The sequence below is a fragment of the Megalopta genalis genome, chromosome 18, assembly GCF_051020955.1.
Source record: "Megalopta genalis isolate 19385.01 chromosome 18, iyMegGena1_principal, whole genome shotgun sequence".
Lineage (NCBI taxonomy): Eukaryota > Metazoa > Arthropoda > Insecta > Hymenoptera > Halictidae > Megalopta > Megalopta genalis.
This window is the reverse complement of record NC_135030.1, coordinates 782,842-800,947: the sequence shown is the minus strand read 5'-3', so window position 1 is coordinate 800,947 and position 18,106 is coordinate 782,842. Positions and strand designations below refer to the sequence as shown.

Genomic DNA, 18,106 nt, shown 5'->3' with positions numbered 1-18,106 from the left:
CTCCAGTTTAAGAAATTCAAACCAACCGCCACACCACATCATAAGTGTTTAGTATTATAGATGGGAATGCCGTTTGCCCTAATGTTTCTCGCGAAGAAAGAGTGGGGCAACTGAGGCTGACTGCAGACAAGTTGTGTTGTGTTCAATGGTATATTCATACAGTGACGAATCTTGTCTTGCAAATACCTACTGTATTCCGAAGAACCTGTCGTCTGCACGGTGGTTGTCAAAGTGAGTTTTGAAAGTTAACTTGCCCTTCGGACTGACAGTTTCGCTGTTATATTTATTCGATTTAAAGGCGCTTGAACGAAGACACCATTCGGAGAAAAATGTCAAAAATTGAAGAAGGAAATGCCCATATACGGCAAGCTGAGAAAAGGTATTGTCACTGCGAAATGACACTTTACGAAAAGTCGTGTCGATAATTGATTTGTTTTTCGTAAAGTTCTTGCATGATATTGACGATATGCATTTTCAATGAAGTAAGAATCATTCAATTTTTATCGATTTATTTGACGAAACAAATAAGGCAAATGTGTGTTGCAGCTTAAAAACATCATTGTTAAAATGGAGACCTGACTTTGAACTTGCGGCCGACGAATATACGAGTGCTGGTAAAATATACAATATAAATATATTATACTGTACTACTTCTATTTGACATATGTTTTTTGCTTTTTATTGTAGCAACTTGCTTTAAAGTAGCAAGGTCCTATCAACAATGTAAAGAATGTTTGATGAAGGCTTCTCATTGTTATAAGGAAAATAGATCGTATCCTTTTGAAAATATGTATTACTATTTTGTATTTATTTTACAATTATATTTATTCCTTGACTTTAATTGCATAAAAGATGGTTCTATGCTGCAAAGTAAGTTTTTTAAAATTTGTGTTACATTATATTTTATAGGTAATATTATTATAGTTAAAAATTTTAGGAATATTGAACAAGCTGTATTAATATGCAAAGAAATGGGAAATCTTGCGGAGGTGCCAAAACTGGCACACAGTGCTTGCTCTTTATATCAAATGCATGGTTCACCTGAATCTGGTGCAAGTGTACTTGACAAAGCAGCAAAGATAATAGAAGCTAGTAATCCACAAGATGCACTAGAACTATACAAACGGGCTGCTAGTATTGTCATGGTAAAATATTGTCTTATACAATCGTTGCAAATTTTGTCAGTAACTTTGTAAGTTATCGTCTTTTAATAAAGGGTGAGGATAGTCCACGTCAAGCAGCGGAGTACACAAGTAAAGTGGCAAGATTGCTAGTGAAATTACAAATGTATGACGAAGCTGCAGATGCAGTTCGCAGAGAAATTGGAATGCATCAACAAATAGATCATGCGCCTTCTGTGGGAAGATTAACTGTGGCATTGGTATTAGTACAATTAGCTCGAGGCGATCAAGTAGCAGCTGAAAAAGCTTTTAAGGAATGGGGAAATTATTGCGAAGCTCCTGAGGTATTCTACAGATATTTTCAAAATTACAAAGTTATCAGTGAATTTTTAATATATGTATCTTTAGGTAAATACATTAGAAATGTTACTACAAGCATATGACAATGAAGATGCAGATGCTGCAAAAGCAGCTTTAAATAGTCCTTTTATAAAACACATGGATGTGGAATATGCTAAGTTAGCTAGAGGTTTGCCTTTACCACAACAAGAATATGCGATATCACCACCAGGAGTAAGAGCGAATGCAGCTGAATCATATTCATCTCCTAACGCAACAAAGTTATTGGATGAAACTGCTAATGATGGTCAAGTATGTAATTTATATATTATTTATATGTAATTTATTATCAATTTTTTGTATAATTGAAACCATGATATAACTCGTATACATTTATTATAATCAATAACAATATGAACAATTTTATAGAGCCCAAGTAATAATGCACCAGAAAATATTACTGAGAAACCATTAGAAAACAAAGTGTTGGAATCTGTTGAAAAAGATGTAGAACAACTATCAATTTCAAAGAAAGTAGAAGAAGACGAAGAAGGTGATGAGTATGAAGAGGGCATTTGTTAAGATCAATGTAATTTGTATCTTAAGATAAACTCACTTTATTTTATGAGAAGTACTATATCATGTTATCTTCAAGACATATTTAATGCCTAAAAACCATTCTTTGTAGGCAAGCTTATTATATATGCGTATACTTGTAAATCTCAAACTTGTTAAACATTGCACATTATTGGCTTCGTAAAAAGATCGCCAGATTCTTAAAAAAAATTACATATGGTATGTTATATTCTTAGAAGTATTTTCAGAAATGTGATATTCATGACAAAATTTCACTCATTTAAAACTATTGTTGTATTTAATATTTTAATACAAAGTTTTCTGCGTGAATTATGAAAAATGTTTCCACAGAAAGTTAGTGTATAATACGTATGCATTTATGTTTGATAGAATTATGTAAACATCTCACGCATAAACTTTTCATATACTCAAGTCAGCTTTGTAAATATTATGTTTTTTAGTATTCAAACAACACCAGCTATGTATAAATTGATATAAATCGAAATACAAATACAAAGTCAATAAAATCATCTATATGAGATAAAAATATTTTAATATTCTAATTTCGTTCGAACAAAATGTGAGTTGTAAAAATATATATAGTAAAATAAACTGTTATTGCAAACATATAATCAACGTATATTTATCCGTCACTTATAGCCGTGTCAACGAAGAGGTTATGTATATCCAATATAAATACAGAGTATGATAACATAATTTTTTTACTTACAAGTTTTATTCATCAGTCGAAGTCTATTTTCTTGTATAATAAATCTTCATGTAAACGCAGTAAAATTTTTAACATAATATATTTGTGTTACACATCGATATTTATACTTGCACTTTCACTAAGTTTGTTTTTAAAAGATTACCGCGAAGTTGTACGGCGTGTTATAACCGGTAAGGGAGAAACACTAAACTAAATATGTATATGTTCCAATTTAATAAAAACATATTTTTGTATATATATATATATATATATATATATATATATATATATATACACACTTGTTACATCTACTACAGAAAACATTTGAATAAAATGATAGTTAATTGTGAAATAAACTAAAGTTTGCAATCTTAATATATATGGTAGATTGATTGAAACATTGAAAATGGAATAAACGTGCAGTATTATATAATTTTTGTACGTTATTATATAGAGAGACTAATGAGCTTATATTATATTATATATGAGTTTATAATTATATACGTTTTTAAAAGCATTTTCATAATTGCAAACATATATGTTCTTAAAATTTTAGCGCGCAAACAATGACTCCCTTACTGAGCAAGAATTAGTCAAAGAAGACAGATAGGAAACTATTTTTGATAACGAAATAATTTTAATAAGAATAAGAGACAGTACCGAGCTTGAAACACAATTGTAAGACTTACACGGGACATTATTAGAAATAACGTTTTATTGTTCGGTGTTTATATTTTGTTAGCGCTTCAACTATTAGTTAGATAATGTCTGAAGGACTGTGAACCACACCTTAAGCCTTCCGTCGCGAAATCAATATCATAGTAGCCCTTAGAGAGGCGTGTTTGCGCACGAACATTAAAATCGAATAAATAGTCGTCTGCAGAGAGAGAAAGAGCCGAAGCAGACGTCACAATACACTACGACGTCGTGGTAGCATAACACATTGAAGCGCGAGCAAGTGTCAATTTGATTATTGTCATCCTTTCCGCGAGTATCAGTGCTTCTGTTAAGATCATTCGGAATTTCTACCGATGATCGACAAATCGCTCATTCGTATTCCTGTGGTTGCCGTGAGGCGGCGAGAAAGGCCACCTCTTTAAATTAAAAGAAGGAATGACGCTGGAGAATCCGTTCTTTGTCGTCAAGGAGTAAGTGAAAATTTTCTGCTACCGCAAATATTTTCAAATACCATCTCAGTAATTGTACGAATTATTTATAAAGTAGTCATATCGATGTCGAAAAATTCACACCGCTGTCAAATTCGAACTTTTGTTGTTTCTCTCGCGACATTGTTGTAGATATACATACATGCATCCAGTACTTAAGAATAGTCCCGAACTGAATTACACGGAAACCTTATTTTTCGCATTTTTAACCGCATTCAAACATACATAACAGTTATTGCATTCTTTTTGTAACAAAGTAAAGTTTTATCTCAATACATATAAATTGCGATACTTCAGATCTTATCTTCTTTCCATGTACATACATATTTATCTCTCTATATCTATTGTATTCGGTTTTTATCAGAATTGGCATTGATCCCTTATATTCTCAACTTACATTAAGGAGGAATGTCAAAATATGATTTCTATTTATAAAACAAACAATTTATTTATGTGCTTTATCATTTTCCTGTATAATCAATATAAATACTGTAAATAAATAATGAGAGTGGAAGATAAATCGATGTCTTCTTTATCAAAACACGATAATTCTTCGAGTGAAAATACCGGAGAATTATTTTGGCTATATATTGCTGTACACTTATTATGTGTATATAATAAAAGATAATAGATGTTATTCAGTTTTGAAGAAATATGTGAAAGTTTTCGATTTATTTGAGATCAATAAAATTATCTCGTATTTACTAGAATTTTTCCTTGATTACATAATGCTTGTATAAGATATTTAATATCTTTATATATCTTAGAGTGAACTCATGTTTTTCGCTATACATATATTTCAGTAAATAATATATAACGTAATTCATTTAAAAAGAAATATTTAGTAGTTCTCAGCAAGTAAATGTTTTGAAAATATAAACTATTTACGATTTTATTTGCGATTTTAGCGAGGTCTGTAAAGCGTTGAATAAAAATCGCGGTTTATATGGACGCTGGACAGAATTGCAAGATGTTATTGTCACGAGTCCAACGAGTGGTGGAATCCCTATCTCACGTGACGAATTAGAGTGGACTACTACAGAACTGCGGAAGGCCTTACGTTCGATTGAATGGGATTTGGATGATTTGGACGATACAATTCATATCCTTTAATATATTTATATATATGTATACGCGTATGTTAGTTACAAGAGTCAAAATAACCATGTGACACCCTCCAAGTTTTATGGAACTTATACATAGTGTCGGACTCGAAAAAATATTTGGCGTGAATTTGTCTTAAGCGGTCATTATTAACATTCGCGGGATGAAAATAAATTGCAAATAGATCATAAATCACATTTTCTAAAAATTCATTTCTGTTGAATATATTTTAAAAAAAAGATAAATATTTTTAAATTTTATATTACATCTATAGTTGATGACGATCGGAGGAGATTACTCGGGTAATACCCATTGCTAGATGTAAAGTGTCGTGATCAGTCTTGTCAATATTTCAATCGCACAACATAACTGCTTCGTACGGAAGACTTACAATTGTACTCGTCAACACCATTCATTGAACACAGATGGATGTTGACCGTACACGAGTTTGTAGTTATCTAACAATTAATGCGAATAATCTTCTGTAGCAATCCGAGCGATCTCTTGTAATCCTGTTTAGATTGTTTAATAAAATTGTTGTTTTTATAATTTTTTTAAATAAATCGCTCTTGCGTTAAGTTAGATATGGCGGTAACGACGCAACTAGGAACGTGTATTCTCCAGTCATTTTTAGCGCGCATTTTGAACTCTGCATATATGTCCTATATTTTTCTTAACCTATACGCGTATCTTTTTATACGTATCGTGGAGAAGAACCCGACGAAGTTTAAGATAGATAATAAGGAGTTAACAGTCCAACGAGGTTTTATTGAACAAGCACGAGAAGAAGTTAAGGTAATACCAATGGTATACGTGACCTTACCACATACTTCTTATCAGAAATTAGATAAATTAATCTTTCTCGATAAATTCATCAAAATATTATTCAAGAATAAATAATTATTTTCCATCGTTTAAATAATTGTTTTAAATGATTTGTTGTAGATCATGAAGGATAAAATGAATTTAAGTAGGGGTCGGGATCGTGACAGTACAGCGAGGCAGGTTCGTAATTATTACAAATTTAGAAATTGTTATATTTGTAGCTAATAAGTATAGAAACGCAAGGAGACACTTTTTTAATATTTTATTTCTCAAATACGTATTATACACATGTAAGCAATTTATCAAATTATTGCGTTGTTCATTAATCCGCCGGGACTAACAATTACTAAAGTCGTAGATTAGTATTAGTATCTAAAATCAGTAACATTCGTATTTTACATTTTATAGCATTAATTCAATAATGTAATATTGGAAACAGATGTTAATATTAGTCGCTTGCTAGTGATGTATTTAAATTTCGCTCGCAAACTAAAGTTGTTACGTTGCGACATCTATGCGAAGCTGCCAAATCGCCGATAATGCTAATCAGTTCCGAACGTTTAGTCATAGTGGTCGTAGCAGTGTTGTCAAAAAGTGTTTAACATATAGTTTTCTTTTTTTATTTATGTCACATTTTTTTTCATAGTTTTACAAATAATAGCGCGGTTATTTGAAATATAGTTGAAATATATTTTAATAAGTCCACGGAAAAAAGATGGTTTATTCGGTAAATCAATACTTCTTATCATTAATCATATATAAAACGAGTTCATAAAATGTTATTCCTATCGTTATAAGCGTTATATACGTAGATTTTGATATATTTATCGGATTATTCATGAGTTTTTAGGTTTCTTTGTTAATACCGTGTATAGTAATTATGTACAAATTACCAATTGTTTATTTAAAAATTTTATATATATCCATTTAAATATTATGTTTAATCTTGTTATTAATATCACAGCCACTTTTGGACAATAGTCCTGCCCGAGTTCCTGTCAATCATGGTACAACTAAGTATAGTAAATTGGAAAATGAAATTGATAGTCCTAATAGGCAGTTTTTGGGAGATACATTACAACAACAAGATGACATGATAAGACAACAAGATGAACAATTAGGTATGATTGGTGAAAGTATTGGAACCCTTAAGACAGTATCTAGGCAAATCAATACAGAATTAGATGAACAAGCAGTGTAAGTATGGATAAATGATGTTTTTTATCTTTATTGAAATTATTTTATAAATACAAATGTATGTAATATTATATATTTCTTATATATTTCAGTATGCTAGATGAATTTGGAAATGAATTAGAGATGACTGATTCCAAGCTGGATGCAACAATGAAAAAAATGGCCAAAGTTCTTCATATGAGTAATGGTAACTATAATAATTACATTCCTGCTCCTACTACTGCAACATCTAGTGTTTCTGATCTTGCCTCTAAACCTTCTTCTCTCTCATCCTTGTCAAGTACAATAACTAACTGTTTTTTATGTTCCGGAGATTAGAAAAATACTGTCGTTACAAGTTGACCATAATTATTCAGTATAATGTATGAAATCAATATATTAGTTTGCTCGGTTATTTATTTCATACAAATTCATTTCTATCTATTTGCATCGTTGATTCAGTATAGTGTTTGACTTTCATCTGGTATGAAAGCATTAACTAGACTGCAAATTTTACACATTTGCAGTGTTCGTAGATCCATAATAAACAAAATAGATGGTTTTATTGGAAATAGTTTTTACTCTGGCAATGAAATCCATAATAAAAGAAATAAATTTTTATTGAACCCCAGTGTTTGTAAACGAGTAATAAAAACTTGTATTTATATAAAATTGCAGTCTAGAATACTACTGAAAAATTATGGGTCTTCCAAAAATTTAATATTGGTCATTCATTTCATTTTTGCAATAACATTGCATAATGGCTTCTAACTAATGAACAATTTTTTTGTTACACTTTACAATATAATTTACACTAATACATACATAGCACTATTGCACTTTAATCTTCTATTTTATGAGTTTTATTGATACATAATAAAGCCAAAGAGTAATTTATTGGAGAGTAGAAGTCTCAATAAGTATGAAATGGAATTTCAGTAGGAGATCTAAGGTAACTGTTTTATTTAAATATTGAACATGAAAATGAATTTTTGTGATACTCACTATACTAGCTTTCTATGCATTTGTTCTGAAAAAATACTTCTGTTTTATTAATTTAATAATATTCAAATATTATTTGATGTACATATTTTACATACTGGCTTACTAAAATATTATTATTCTGAAAATTACATCTGGCTTATTGAAAAGAAAGTTTAAATGATCGAATTTTCAAGAGAATGTTAGTAGTATAGAAGAAATATGTTATGACCATAAAATAAAAGTAAAAATTAGTACAAATATTTAGTGGTAGTTATTACCTCATTATGAAAATATTCCTCCACTATTTCTTTTGTTTAAGTATTTCAACTATAATATGTCATAACAGTTTATATATATATCTGTTGAATTAGAAGATTTCTATTCCTATTTCTGTCTTTCATTTATATTTCTATACTTCTTTAACATAACATTCATTTAAACAACATATACTACAAAAACAATTACATCTACTTAGGTTTCTAGTGTAATACGAACAATGAAATCTAATTTTTTTTGTAAATGGCTAGAGTCTATATGAACGATTTAAATATTCGTGTTTATTTTATCTGAGTAAATGTCAGAAATGTAGGATCAAAATGGACCAGTTACGGCAATATTAATTATTAGCTTTAATTATACTTATTCAAGTATAATGAATTAGTCATGACACATGTAGTATGATAGGCACTAACAAGTGTAGTACATTGCCAGACAGTAATAGTGTCAATCATTGTATATCAAAAAGTTGTAGATAAACAATGGATTATATTTAAGTACATCATTTACACACAAATTAAAAGAAATACATATATGCTAAATATTGTAAAGCAAGTGTCAAAAATTAGGAAATATAGCACAAGTGATCTGTGCTTAAGAAAATTTTAATGTATACTTCTAGACAGATATATATATATACAAATAGTACAATAGAAAGAAACCATTTTCAAGATGATTTGAAACCTCTGATACTTCTACTTCCAATGTATACAACATGTGATATTACCATATTAACTGATATGTAGATACAGATAGATTAGTACACGTCATTGTGTGAAATATTTACATGGTATTGCGAAAGTACCACTCAGTTTGTGTGTGCAATGAATGTAAATGAAACTATAACGTTTGAGAAAAGGAAATGTTTAAAAAGAGATACAAGAGAAGACAAGATGTAAAAACACATTTGTACGTATGATAGCTGCTGCTGATCGATTGTTTATCGACGGGAACGATTGTTCACGTGGTAAAAAGGTTGTACACGAATGCTATAAGATCTTAGCGACCGTAAACAATTTGAAGCTCCATTATAGGGAAATTAGAAATTCAGAATTAGAAACAAAAATAATTGAAACTTAGATAATAAAATGTTTATTCCATTGTTAGAAGAGTGTTATTAATATAACGTTGTTGTGAATTCATACCAGAACAGAAATTGTTTATTCTAGTATGTAATTAAAACCTGAAAGAAAAAGATATAATTTATTATTTCTCATAAATGACCAATTGTGAAAACAGATACTGATGAATAAAATTTGCGACTTTATTTATACTGTACATGTTACTGTGAAGTACCACAAATTCCTAATCCAAAATGCTATTTAAATAACAGTTATAGTTACAGTAGTACGATTATTATTAATTCTGTGCTTGGGAGAATTCATCTCGTGAATAGTATGGTTTTTAATTAAAAAACAAAAGCTTTTTATTTCAACTCTATTATTTGTGTTTCATTTACGTTAATTTCTAATTGAAATTCTCTCAATCATGGAATGTAATTTTTCCATTTGGAACATTTTTGTGAATGCGCGTTTATAAATTTTGTTATTTTTTTAAATTTTGGCTTATATCTATTTGTGTGAAAGTAATATTCATACGTCTGCAGTTTAATGCATATCAATATATATACATATACATATGTATCTATATATAACTATTATTTTTTAAGCTTTTGTGATCGTGTTATTTTAATATACGAATATATTCATTTGATATAGTCAAATTATTTAAAGTGTTGATTCTCTGCACTCTAAAGTTTGCCTTTGTTTGAAAATTTGAAGGATAAATTATTTTTAGTTGTAACTCAAAAATATTCGATCTATAGAAAACATTGTTTGAGTGCAAAGTATCAATGCAGAAGTTTTGGAGTTGTTAAAACATGTTTGTTGAAAGTGTGCATGTCAAAAGTAATGTACAATGTTTACTGTTTGAAGAAGGGCCAAATATATAAAACTGTTTTTTTTCCACTACGATATGTAATTTGCTCATTCAAATTTTATCGTCGTTCAACGAACGCCAATAAAATCATGTGATTCTAACAACTTTTTTTATGAGTGACACATGTGATGTTACTTTCCGTTTGTTTTAGATCGGAGACAATGGGTAGCCATTGGAGTGTTGACAGCTATATTGGTGTTTCTAATTATTTTATTTTTAACTATTAAGTGAATCGTTTTATGTCTTAGCACCCCCAAGAATTATTGGTTCTTCTTTATAGCATTTAGATGAATGTGTTAAATTCTGTTTTAATAACACATTACTGATAGCGATATTTTATGATGGATTACAATAAATATTTACAATTATTACATTTCTGCCAGGGGTTTCCATGAATTTCCTTCCAACAAGACAGTTAGAAATTCGTAGAATTTTGTTAACGAAATATTTAATATCTTTTATTTCAAAAAAACTCTTTGAAATTAATAAAGATTTGGTGAAGTAGTTTTTGCTCTAAAATTAATTTTTCTTTTAATGTTAGAAAAAGGAAATTGTGAAAGTAAATAGCGTCTGGAATAGAGCTGGTGATTTAACTGACATCCGAGATATTTAAGTAAATAAAAATTAATCAACTATTTCATGAGATATGAAAACACACGAGATAATTGAAAGTTTAGTATACTACAAAACGTACGTATTCATTATTAAATTTTTGCACTACATGATTAAAATTTTAATCATTATGTTATCAATTTTGGATGATGTTTCCATTTTCATTGCAAAATAATTCATAATAAAATCTGAATATAATTAAATAAAATTTATCTTGTTAAATTCAGATTAATGCTTTACTAGTCAACATACTTGCATATCTTATAAATTAATAGTTCTAGTTTAGAATATTAGTACTAGTAGTTAATAGAGTAGGTGAAATTTATTAAATATTTTACGAGATCTAAGATAGATAAAAACAGTTGATTATCTAAAATTTAGATGCAATTTAAATTCTAAATTAAATGTAAGACAAAATAATAAAAAATAGTGCAGTTTTGTACATTTTTACTATCTTAACTGTATATATAGTACGGTTCATTAGATTTTTATATGTATATAAAATACTAAATAATAAAAGCTCAAAACTTATTAATATTGTAATAGTATCAACTTAATCTATTTATTCATAAATAATGACAAACGTATTCGTACGGTATCAGTACTTTTATACAAAAAGAGTAATATAGTACAAGCAACACCATGTGATTCCTCATGAAAAAATATGCAAAAAGTGAAGACCTAATCGAGAAAAGATTATTCTACATTTTTTTCATACTTTTTAATATCTTTTTAATATCTTTTAAAATGATACAACTTTTTTTAAATTGGACTAAATGCCTTAAATTTTTTTAAATGTTAAGGAAAATAGTTTATTGTAGAATGACTAAAATATTATTTTTTAATTTTCCCATTACATAGTTGGAATAAAAAGAAATAAACTCATTTTTATATCTTTTTTATGATCCCATAACGAAAATTTAAAATATACATTTCGTACATCTCGGTAACTTATATCCATACCGAAAATTTCATTGAAATTAGTGTTTGTATAATCAAGTTATACAGCCACTGAAAGATGTAAAATTTCCACGAACTTTAGCTCATATCAAGATTAGCCGATTTCAATAAAAGTATGCATACAAGTTCCCCAAATGTGCAAAACTCATTTTTCAAATTTTCGTTGTAGGCTCGAATGAAAAAATTAAAAAACGCGAATGTTTTTACTTTTTTTAAATTCCAAGTAATAGAAAATTTAAAAAAAGTATTTTAATCATTGTGATTGTCCAGTAAATTAGTTTCTGTAACATTTAAAAAAAATTCAAGGCATTTAATCCAGTTAAAAAAAAAGTTATACCGTTTTAAAAGGTACTAATTCGATTTTGCTGCTCACTCTATAATTTACATCTAATTAACATCAGTAGCCACAAAGAAATTTTAATCTGATTATTGTGTGTGTGTGGCTTAGTTTTTACATACTTACAACAGGTAAGTAATGATTTAAGTCAAGATAATTAAGTATAATAATTTAGTATATTAATTTTGCAATTAATAACAATATGACCAATAAACATTGTAAAAAAATAGTGTTGTTATTATTAATGATGTTAATATTGTTAATGAAGTAATATAACCTTTATTTCGTACAATAAAATTAGGTCTCACAGATTAGGGGTGCACACTATATGCATATAGTACAATACAAGCAGTTCAGGTTCATTAAATGTATAACAAATTGATGTACTGCAATTCAAGAACGTAATGCATTCTGTGCTGTAAATGACAAATTTGAAATATTAAAAAGCGTAGCAATATTTGGAACGTAATTATATGTAGCAATATGACACCTGCACATAAGTAATGAAATAAATGTTATTTGGAAATTATTTTTCGTATCACAATCTATGTAACATATGTAAAAAAGCTTATAATATCCCTTAAATTTGATTTCATTAACAATAACAAATATACTTTCTAACCATCACCAATTTCTCTTACTAGTAAATTTGAATATTTTTTTCAATATATCTCAGCATTACGAAAACATTGAACAGCATTTCCGATGGAAATGAGTCGAAACTCGGGTATATGCCAACATCTTTTATTGATATATACGTGATGTTATGAAAAAATTGTACTAAATATTATTGAAGATAGTCAGAATGATGTAGTATATTACGATTCATTTTCATCGGGATAAGCTCTCCAATTCATTCGTAATACGTTTATGAAAGTATATTGAAAAATGTAAACGTTTAAATTTTCATTCGTGCGTGATTCCCTATCTCTCACTTTATCTCTGATGTCTGACCGCTTTACGACCTTTTTCCAGGAAAGTATATGTCGGAGAATTATCCATAACAAATGGGATTGGATGAACCCAATGGATTTCCATTGGCAATCATTAGACTCAACCAATTCTATTTGTAAGGCTTCCTCTCCGCCAATTGGAGCAAATTCCGACCAGATTCCCTGCCACCATTGGACACACTAGACACCAATGAACACAATCGCTTTGACTGGAAATTACAAGAACAGTCAGGCGCCATAGAGCTACGATTTCGAATTTAATTCAAGCGTAGTTTTGTTCTACCGTTTCTCTCAGGCTTTGTCAGGCAAGATTTTTCATAGATACAGCAATAATACAATTATTTTTAACTGGCGTTTATTATGGACACTTATATTTGCAACAAGTGTTATGCGACGGTTCACAGAGGAAGACAACCGTTTTGTTTAACACAATGCGGTCACATATACTGTCAGGCGTGTATTCAACGAGGTAAAAGAAATCAAAACTGAATTGTAATGATTTGGAAAAGAAGTTACACAACATTAAAAATATTTATTACAATACATATACAATGTAATTTATATTATATTATCACTAAGATAGATGTTATATGTAATAAAAGTGTTCACTCTCTTTTAAACATGCATCGATATTGAAATTGTTTGCTTACCACAACGTTTGCCATTTCAAGCCCATAACTTTTCCACTGAATGTTTTTTTTTAATACTTATGATAAACTGAATACTTGAGATGTTCCAGTAAAATGTTATACCCTGTGTAATAAACATTTCTACTTTGATAACTACAAATTTGTTTGCAATGCAGCTGAGAAACATTGCCCGCAATGCCAGCAAGTAGACATCTTCTCTGTAGAATTGCAACAACCTTCTTTATCCAGAGTACAAAATTTGTTTGTACCAATTAATGAATCGTTGGAATCTCTGAACACAATTTTTGGCTTTCAATATAATCAAATGAAAATTGTGATACAACGTTTCCTGGAAATGGTCAGTTTTTAAAAATTCCATAATCATATCATCTGAGAATTACTAATTGTACGATTGGATTTAAGGATAAGAAATATGAATCACTGAAAACTCACTACTACAATGTTACACAAAGTATACAATTCTGTAAAGATAAGTATAACAAGCTGAAGATGGAGAACATTGAACTACGGAAGAAATTGATGTCCTCGGAAGTACGTAATAGAACATTGGATAGTTTCAATAAGACGTCAACACCAATGAATTCTTTAAATAGAACATTCAAAACAAGGTACAAAGTCAGCCAAAGTCTGAACAGCAAGAATATATTTAGGTAAAAGCATATATATATATATAGATAATCAATTTTGTGTTTGAATTTCAGACACACAGCAAGTACTTCTACTGGTAGAACTAATCTGTCATCAACGTATAAAATGTTTAATAATTTGCATATACCAAATTTCCAATCTGTTAGATCATATAATTCTCATGGAACAACTAACACTAACTCTAGACATACGTATAAACCAAAATAATATGATAAACCAAATTTATTTACGATTTAAATAATTTTGTATAAAATATTAATCTTCTAGTTAATCTAAAAGTATACTTGTAGCCCTCCCATGCCAAGCACCTAAATGTTATCAATTCTGATGAGATGAATCATTATTCTGCCCCATGAGATATATTAGGGCTTTTTTCTTTACACAATGAGTTATAATATTACTGATGGTATTACCAACTTAAGTTGAACTTACGTACAATCCATAAATCTGAATAATAGCGCCAAATATCGATCGAAATTGAATTAAGTTCAACCCAATTTCGTAATACTATCAGTAAAATAAGCATATAACAATAAGGAACATGGTAATATTAAGTTTGTATTTCTTAAAAGGTAGCAGTCCCTTTATATTAATTTTGCAATTAATAACAACATGACCAATTAACATTGTAAAAAAATAGTGTTAAGTTATTATCAATGATGTCAATATTGTTATTGAAGTAATGTAACTTTTATTTCGTACAATAAAATTAGGTTTCACAGATTCGGGTGCACACTATGTATAATACAATACACGCAGTTCTAGTTCATCAAGTGAATAATATATTAATTAATATAATATAATATATAATATAATATAATTAATATATTAATTAATATAGTAATTATAATATATTAACAATGAAACTATAGAATATACTGAAATTCAAGAAGGTAACATATTCTGTGCTGCAAATGAGCAATTTGAAATATTGAAAAGCGCGGTGATACTTGAAACGATTTTATATGTAGTGTATATGTTTATATGTATGTTTTCAAATAGTGCATATTCAGTACTCGTAGCAGAAATGAAATATGCAGAATATTCGCTTCTTGCTAACGAGTCTAATTTCGTAAACTATCGGTAACGCTGGGCGCGATACAAAGTGGTAATCTCTCTTAAAAGTCCCTAGTCCTTTCAGAAAAGTTTTTTGGATATTTCTCAAAAAGAATAGGCGAGCAATTGAAATTAACTGGTTAATATTGATTATTACGATGTGCCAGCTTCACACGTGTGGATCTTATAAATAAAACTCGACTATGAATCTGCCCAATGTATATTTCCTTTCCCCTACTATGCACTGCTTACGTTTATTTTAATATGTGCGTACAGTGTTTAGCAACAACTAAGAGACAAAATTTATGGCATGATTCTTCAGGACAATGTAAGTCGAAAATCAGAAGTACAAGAATTACGATTCCAGATTCATTTAAATTTATTAAGAATTAAAAGGAGTGCGAAAGGCTGAGAAACCGCAGTGTTCGCGCAGTACCATTGGTCGTCCTTGATTATTAATAACTTGAAAACAAAAACAAAATTGTAATTTTTGGTACTTGTTTTTTTATCATATGTTGTCATCAAGAATCATTCTTGTATTTTGTTTCATCTGTAACAGAACTTAAATACATTGTACGTACGTACATTATACTATATTTTTAATATGAAATAACAAGAAAAATTATTTTCTTAGTATATACATGTTGCGATTATGGTAAACTATTAATTATTACACTGTATATTTATGTATATTAATATTTTTAAGTTAATATTAAGTTAATAGGAAAATTTGTAAGGAATATAATGTATAATAAAATTGTTTTGAAAATACATTTGCAATCACTGCAAATGTATTTTCAAATCGAATCTATTCAGTCATTTCGATTTATTACTTATTTCTTGTTCATAAGATTGTTAATCATCATGATGGTTAGTTCATCACTACGTAGTTCTGTTTTGCTCGGTTCGGCTTAGTTCGGTTCAATTCGGCACTGCTCTTCTTAACAGCACATAGCGAATGGATCGGTATAAGATAGTAACAGAAAAGTGCAGGTTGGCGTTTCTCATAAGTCTCAAATCAAATTATCCATTTTAGTTAAAAGTTTCTTCAATCGATGCTATTTTAATGCCTTAAAATATGATACATCTTATGAAATTTATTTTGTGCTTTTATGTCGTTTTATGCGCATTAAGCACTAAAGCCGATGACAATCAAGTTCCATTAACCAAACTTGGCACGAAATCAGGATCGACGTTAAAATTCTTTTATTGGTAAGATATACGACATTTTTTTAACATTTAAAGTAATTCATTTCTATATCTTCTATAAGGGGCACTTCGGTTTTTTTAATGTGCGACAATCTTATTAGCTTTTGTCGATTAATCGCTTACGAAATATTTTTTTTTATATATCTTTGATTTTTCAGCTACTCTTGTGGATACAGGAAAGCATATGAAGACTATGTTGGTATTCTTCGACAAAAATATCCAGAATTACAAATTGATGGAGAGAATTACAATCCCTCTGCAAATATTATGCTTATCGTTAAATTACTAGTAACTATTATTTCTTCTACTTCATTAGAAAAAAAATAAATCCTATATATAACATGTATTTCTTTCCTTTTTTAGAGTTTAGTTAAAATTCTACTAATAGTTCTAGTAGTAAGTGGATTTGATTTTGGACGACCACTGCCGTCTTTTTGGCAATGGTGTATGGACAATCGGTTTTATTCTTGTACAACAATATTTTTTGTTTTTAATATGGTAGAAGGACAACTCATATCGTCAGGAGCTTTTGAAATACATTTCAATGGTCAGCAGAATATTATTATTTTTTCTTGCTTGTTAAATTATAACATATTTTAATGACCTCCCTACACTGTTTTAGATGTTCCTGTGTGGTCAAAGCTGGAAACTGGTAGAATACCACAGCCATTTGAACTTTTCCAAATAATAGATACTCACTTAAATATGCAATATGCGGATATGGATATAGGATAGATTAATGTTATCGAAAAATTCAGTTGCATTTTTATTTGTACCAAATGTTAATTACTATGATTATTAAGCATACGTCTTTGCAACTCTTCGATAATTAAGAAAAATACTGTCATTTTTATTTCTTGTATATGCGTTTCATTAAGAATAATGCTATAGGTGTCTAAATTGGTTAAGATGATATTTACACAATAGATAGAGTTCGCATAAGCGAAGCTAAAATAAAACCTTTTCATATTGCTCATGGACAGTTTTCATTTTTTAACCTAATTTAGGAATATATAAAGAAAATAAATAATGTTTATCGTTTGAAAAACTGTAATAGAATGATTTCTCCAAAAACTGGATTCAAATTAAATTGTAAACTTATGGAAATTAAAATTGTGTTCTATTAATAAATTAAATACAATTCGTTGTAAAAGATAAAGGATTGTTCTTTCATTATTGTAACATACATAAAAAACTTTCTGAATAAAATAACAATTAAATTTTCTATAATTTTAAACTGAAAATTTTTATAAACTATTACAGTAAAAACGTCACAAAATTTGTATTGAATGATTAATAATTATCTAAATATTCTTCTAAATTCACATAGTATAATTATAGTATAAACTAATTAGATTAAATAAAAATTCTACATAATAGTACTATGACAAAATAACAATATAATGACAATAATATTATAAACAATTATTTTTTACATTATTTTAATTTTTAACAAATGTATATATA

General features: G+C 28.7%; 5 protein-coding genes and 1 long non-coding RNA gene across 7 annotated transcripts in view; 4 read left to right on the top strand and 2 right to left on the bottom strand.

Moving 5' to 3' along the window:
* The window catches only part of LOC117228548 (FIGNL1-interacting regulator of recombination and mitosis), a 50,822-nt gene extending 47,867 nt beyond the window's left edge, over positions 1 to 2,955 (bottom strand). The window contains exon 1 of the mRNA XM_033484350.2: positions 2,767 to 2,955. The gene's annotated coding sequence lies outside the window, so the exon portion shown is untranslated. The remainder of the gene's footprint in view (positions 1 to 2,766) is intronic.
* Positions 86 to 2,668, top strand: LOC117228552 (gamma-soluble NSF attachment protein). Its single transcript, XM_033484356.2, has 9 exons — positions 86 to 231; positions 299 to 379; positions 547 to 614; positions 688 to 772; positions 853 to 870; positions 938 to 1,145; positions 1,217 to 1,465; positions 1,530 to 1,772; positions 1,890 to 2,668. Exons 1-9 carry the CDS (start codon positions 146 to 148, stop codon positions 2,040 to 2,042), a joined length of 1,191 nt encoding a protein of 396 aa, XP_033340247.2. The 5' UTR covers positions 86 to 145; the 3' UTR covers positions 2,043 to 2,668.
* Positions 2,956 to 3,602: 647 nt separating the features above from the next.
* On the top strand, positions 3,603 to 10,587 carry LOC117228553 (syntaxin-6). 2 transcript variants are annotated; one of them, XM_033484359.2, is made up of 7 exons: positions 3,605 to 3,893; positions 4,820 to 5,013; positions 5,716 to 5,810; positions 5,961 to 6,020; positions 6,805 to 7,037; positions 7,130 to 7,224; positions 10,366 to 10,587. In XM_033484359.2, the coding sequence occupies exons 1-7, from the start codon at positions 3,859 to 3,861 to the stop codon at positions 10,443 to 10,445; spliced, it is 792 nt and encodes a 263-aa protein (XP_033340250.1). In that variant the 5' UTR covers positions 3,605 to 3,858; the 3' UTR covers positions 10,446 to 10,587. The 2 variants fall into 2 exon arrangements, with proteins under 2 accessions (XP_033340248.1, XP_033340250.1); XM_033484357.2 differs by lacking the exon at positions 10,366 to 10,587 and having other exon boundaries at positions 3,603 to 3,893; positions 7,130 to 9,543.
* Positions 10,588 to 11,921: 1,334 nt separating this feature from the next.
* On the top strand, positions 11,922 to 15,097 carry LOC117228447 (uncharacterized). Its single transcript, XM_033484212.2, has 5 exons — positions 11,922 to 12,254; positions 13,099 to 13,545; positions 13,882 to 14,063; positions 14,129 to 14,334; positions 14,428 to 15,097. The coding sequence occupies exons 2-5, from the start codon at positions 13,437 to 13,439 to the stop codon at positions 14,579 to 14,581; spliced, it is 651 nt and encodes a 216-aa protein (XP_033340103.1). The 5' UTR covers positions 11,922 to 12,254; positions 13,099 to 13,436; the 3' UTR covers positions 14,582 to 15,097.
* LOC117228448 (uncharacterized) lies at positions 13,589 to 14,435 on the bottom strand. The gene is made up of 2 exons (XR_004492305.2): positions 14,159 to 14,435; positions 13,589 to 14,054 (listed from the first exon to the last, which is right to left on the bottom strand). It is a non-coding gene; the product is annotated as an uncharacterized LOC117228448 (long non-coding RNA).
* Positions 15,098 to 16,331: 1,234 nt separating the features above from the next.
* On the top strand, positions 16,332 to 17,615 carry SelT (selenoprotein T). The gene is made up of 4 exons (XM_033484188.2): positions 16,332 to 16,642; positions 16,798 to 16,927; positions 17,003 to 17,186; positions 17,262 to 17,615. Exons 1-4 carry the CDS (start codon positions 16,509 to 16,511, stop codon positions 17,372 to 17,374), a joined length of 561 nt encoding a protein of 186 aa, XP_033340079.1. The 5' UTR covers positions 16,332 to 16,508; the 3' UTR covers positions 17,375 to 17,615.
* Positions 17,616 to 18,106: the final 491 nt, after the last annotated feature.

Excerpts from the sequence above, each read along its gene's own strand:
- LOC117228553 (XM_033484357.2), top strand. The coding sequence starts at position 3,859 with ATGACGCTGGAGAATCCGTTCTTTGTCGTCAAGGA. Across the intron at positions 3,894-4,819 it reads CCGTTCTTTGTCGTCAAGGA|CGAGGTCTGTAAAGCGTTGA; the intron begins GTAAGTGAAAAT and ends TTGCGATTTTAG. Across the intron at positions 7,038-7,129 it reads GAATTAGATGAACAAGCAGT|TATGCTAGATGAATTTGGAA; the intron begins GTAAGTATGGAT and ends TATATATTTCAG.
- LOC117228552 (XM_033484356.2), top strand. The coding sequence starts at position 146 with ATGGTATATTCATACAGTGACGAATCTTGTCTTGCAAATACCTACTGT. Across the intron at positions 232-298 it reads TCTGCACGGTGGTTGTCAAA|GCGCTTGAACGAAGACACCA; the intron begins GTGAGTTTTGAA and ends TTCGATTTAAAG. Across the intron at positions 1,773-1,889 it reads AAACTGCTAATGATGGTCAA|AGCCCAAGTAATAATGCACC; the intron begins GTATGTAATTTA and ends ACAATTTTATAG.
- LOC117228447 (XM_033484212.2), top strand. The coding sequence starts at position 13,437 with ATGGACACTTATATTTGCAACAAGTGTTATGCGACGGTTCACAGAGGA. Across the intron at positions 13,546-13,881 it reads TCAGGCGTGTATTCAACGAG|CTGAGAAACATTGCCCGCAA; the intron begins GTAAAAGAAATC and ends TTTGCAATGCAG. Across the intron at positions 14,335-14,427 it reads AATAGAACATTCAAAACAAG|ACACACAGCAAGTACTTCTA; the intron begins GTACAAAGTCAG and ends TTTGAATTTCAG.
- SelT (XM_033484188.2), top strand. The coding sequence starts at position 16,509 with ATGATACATCTTATGAAATTTATTTTGTGCTTTTATGTCGTTTTATGC. Across the intron at positions 16,643-16,797 it reads ACGTTAAAATTCTTTTATTG|CTACTCTTGTGGATACAGGA; the intron begins GTAAGATATACG and ends TTGATTTTTCAG. Across the intron at positions 16,928-17,002 it reads TGCTTATCGTTAAATTACTA|AGTTTAGTTAAAATTCTACT; the intron begins GTAACTATTATT and ends TTCCTTTTTTAG.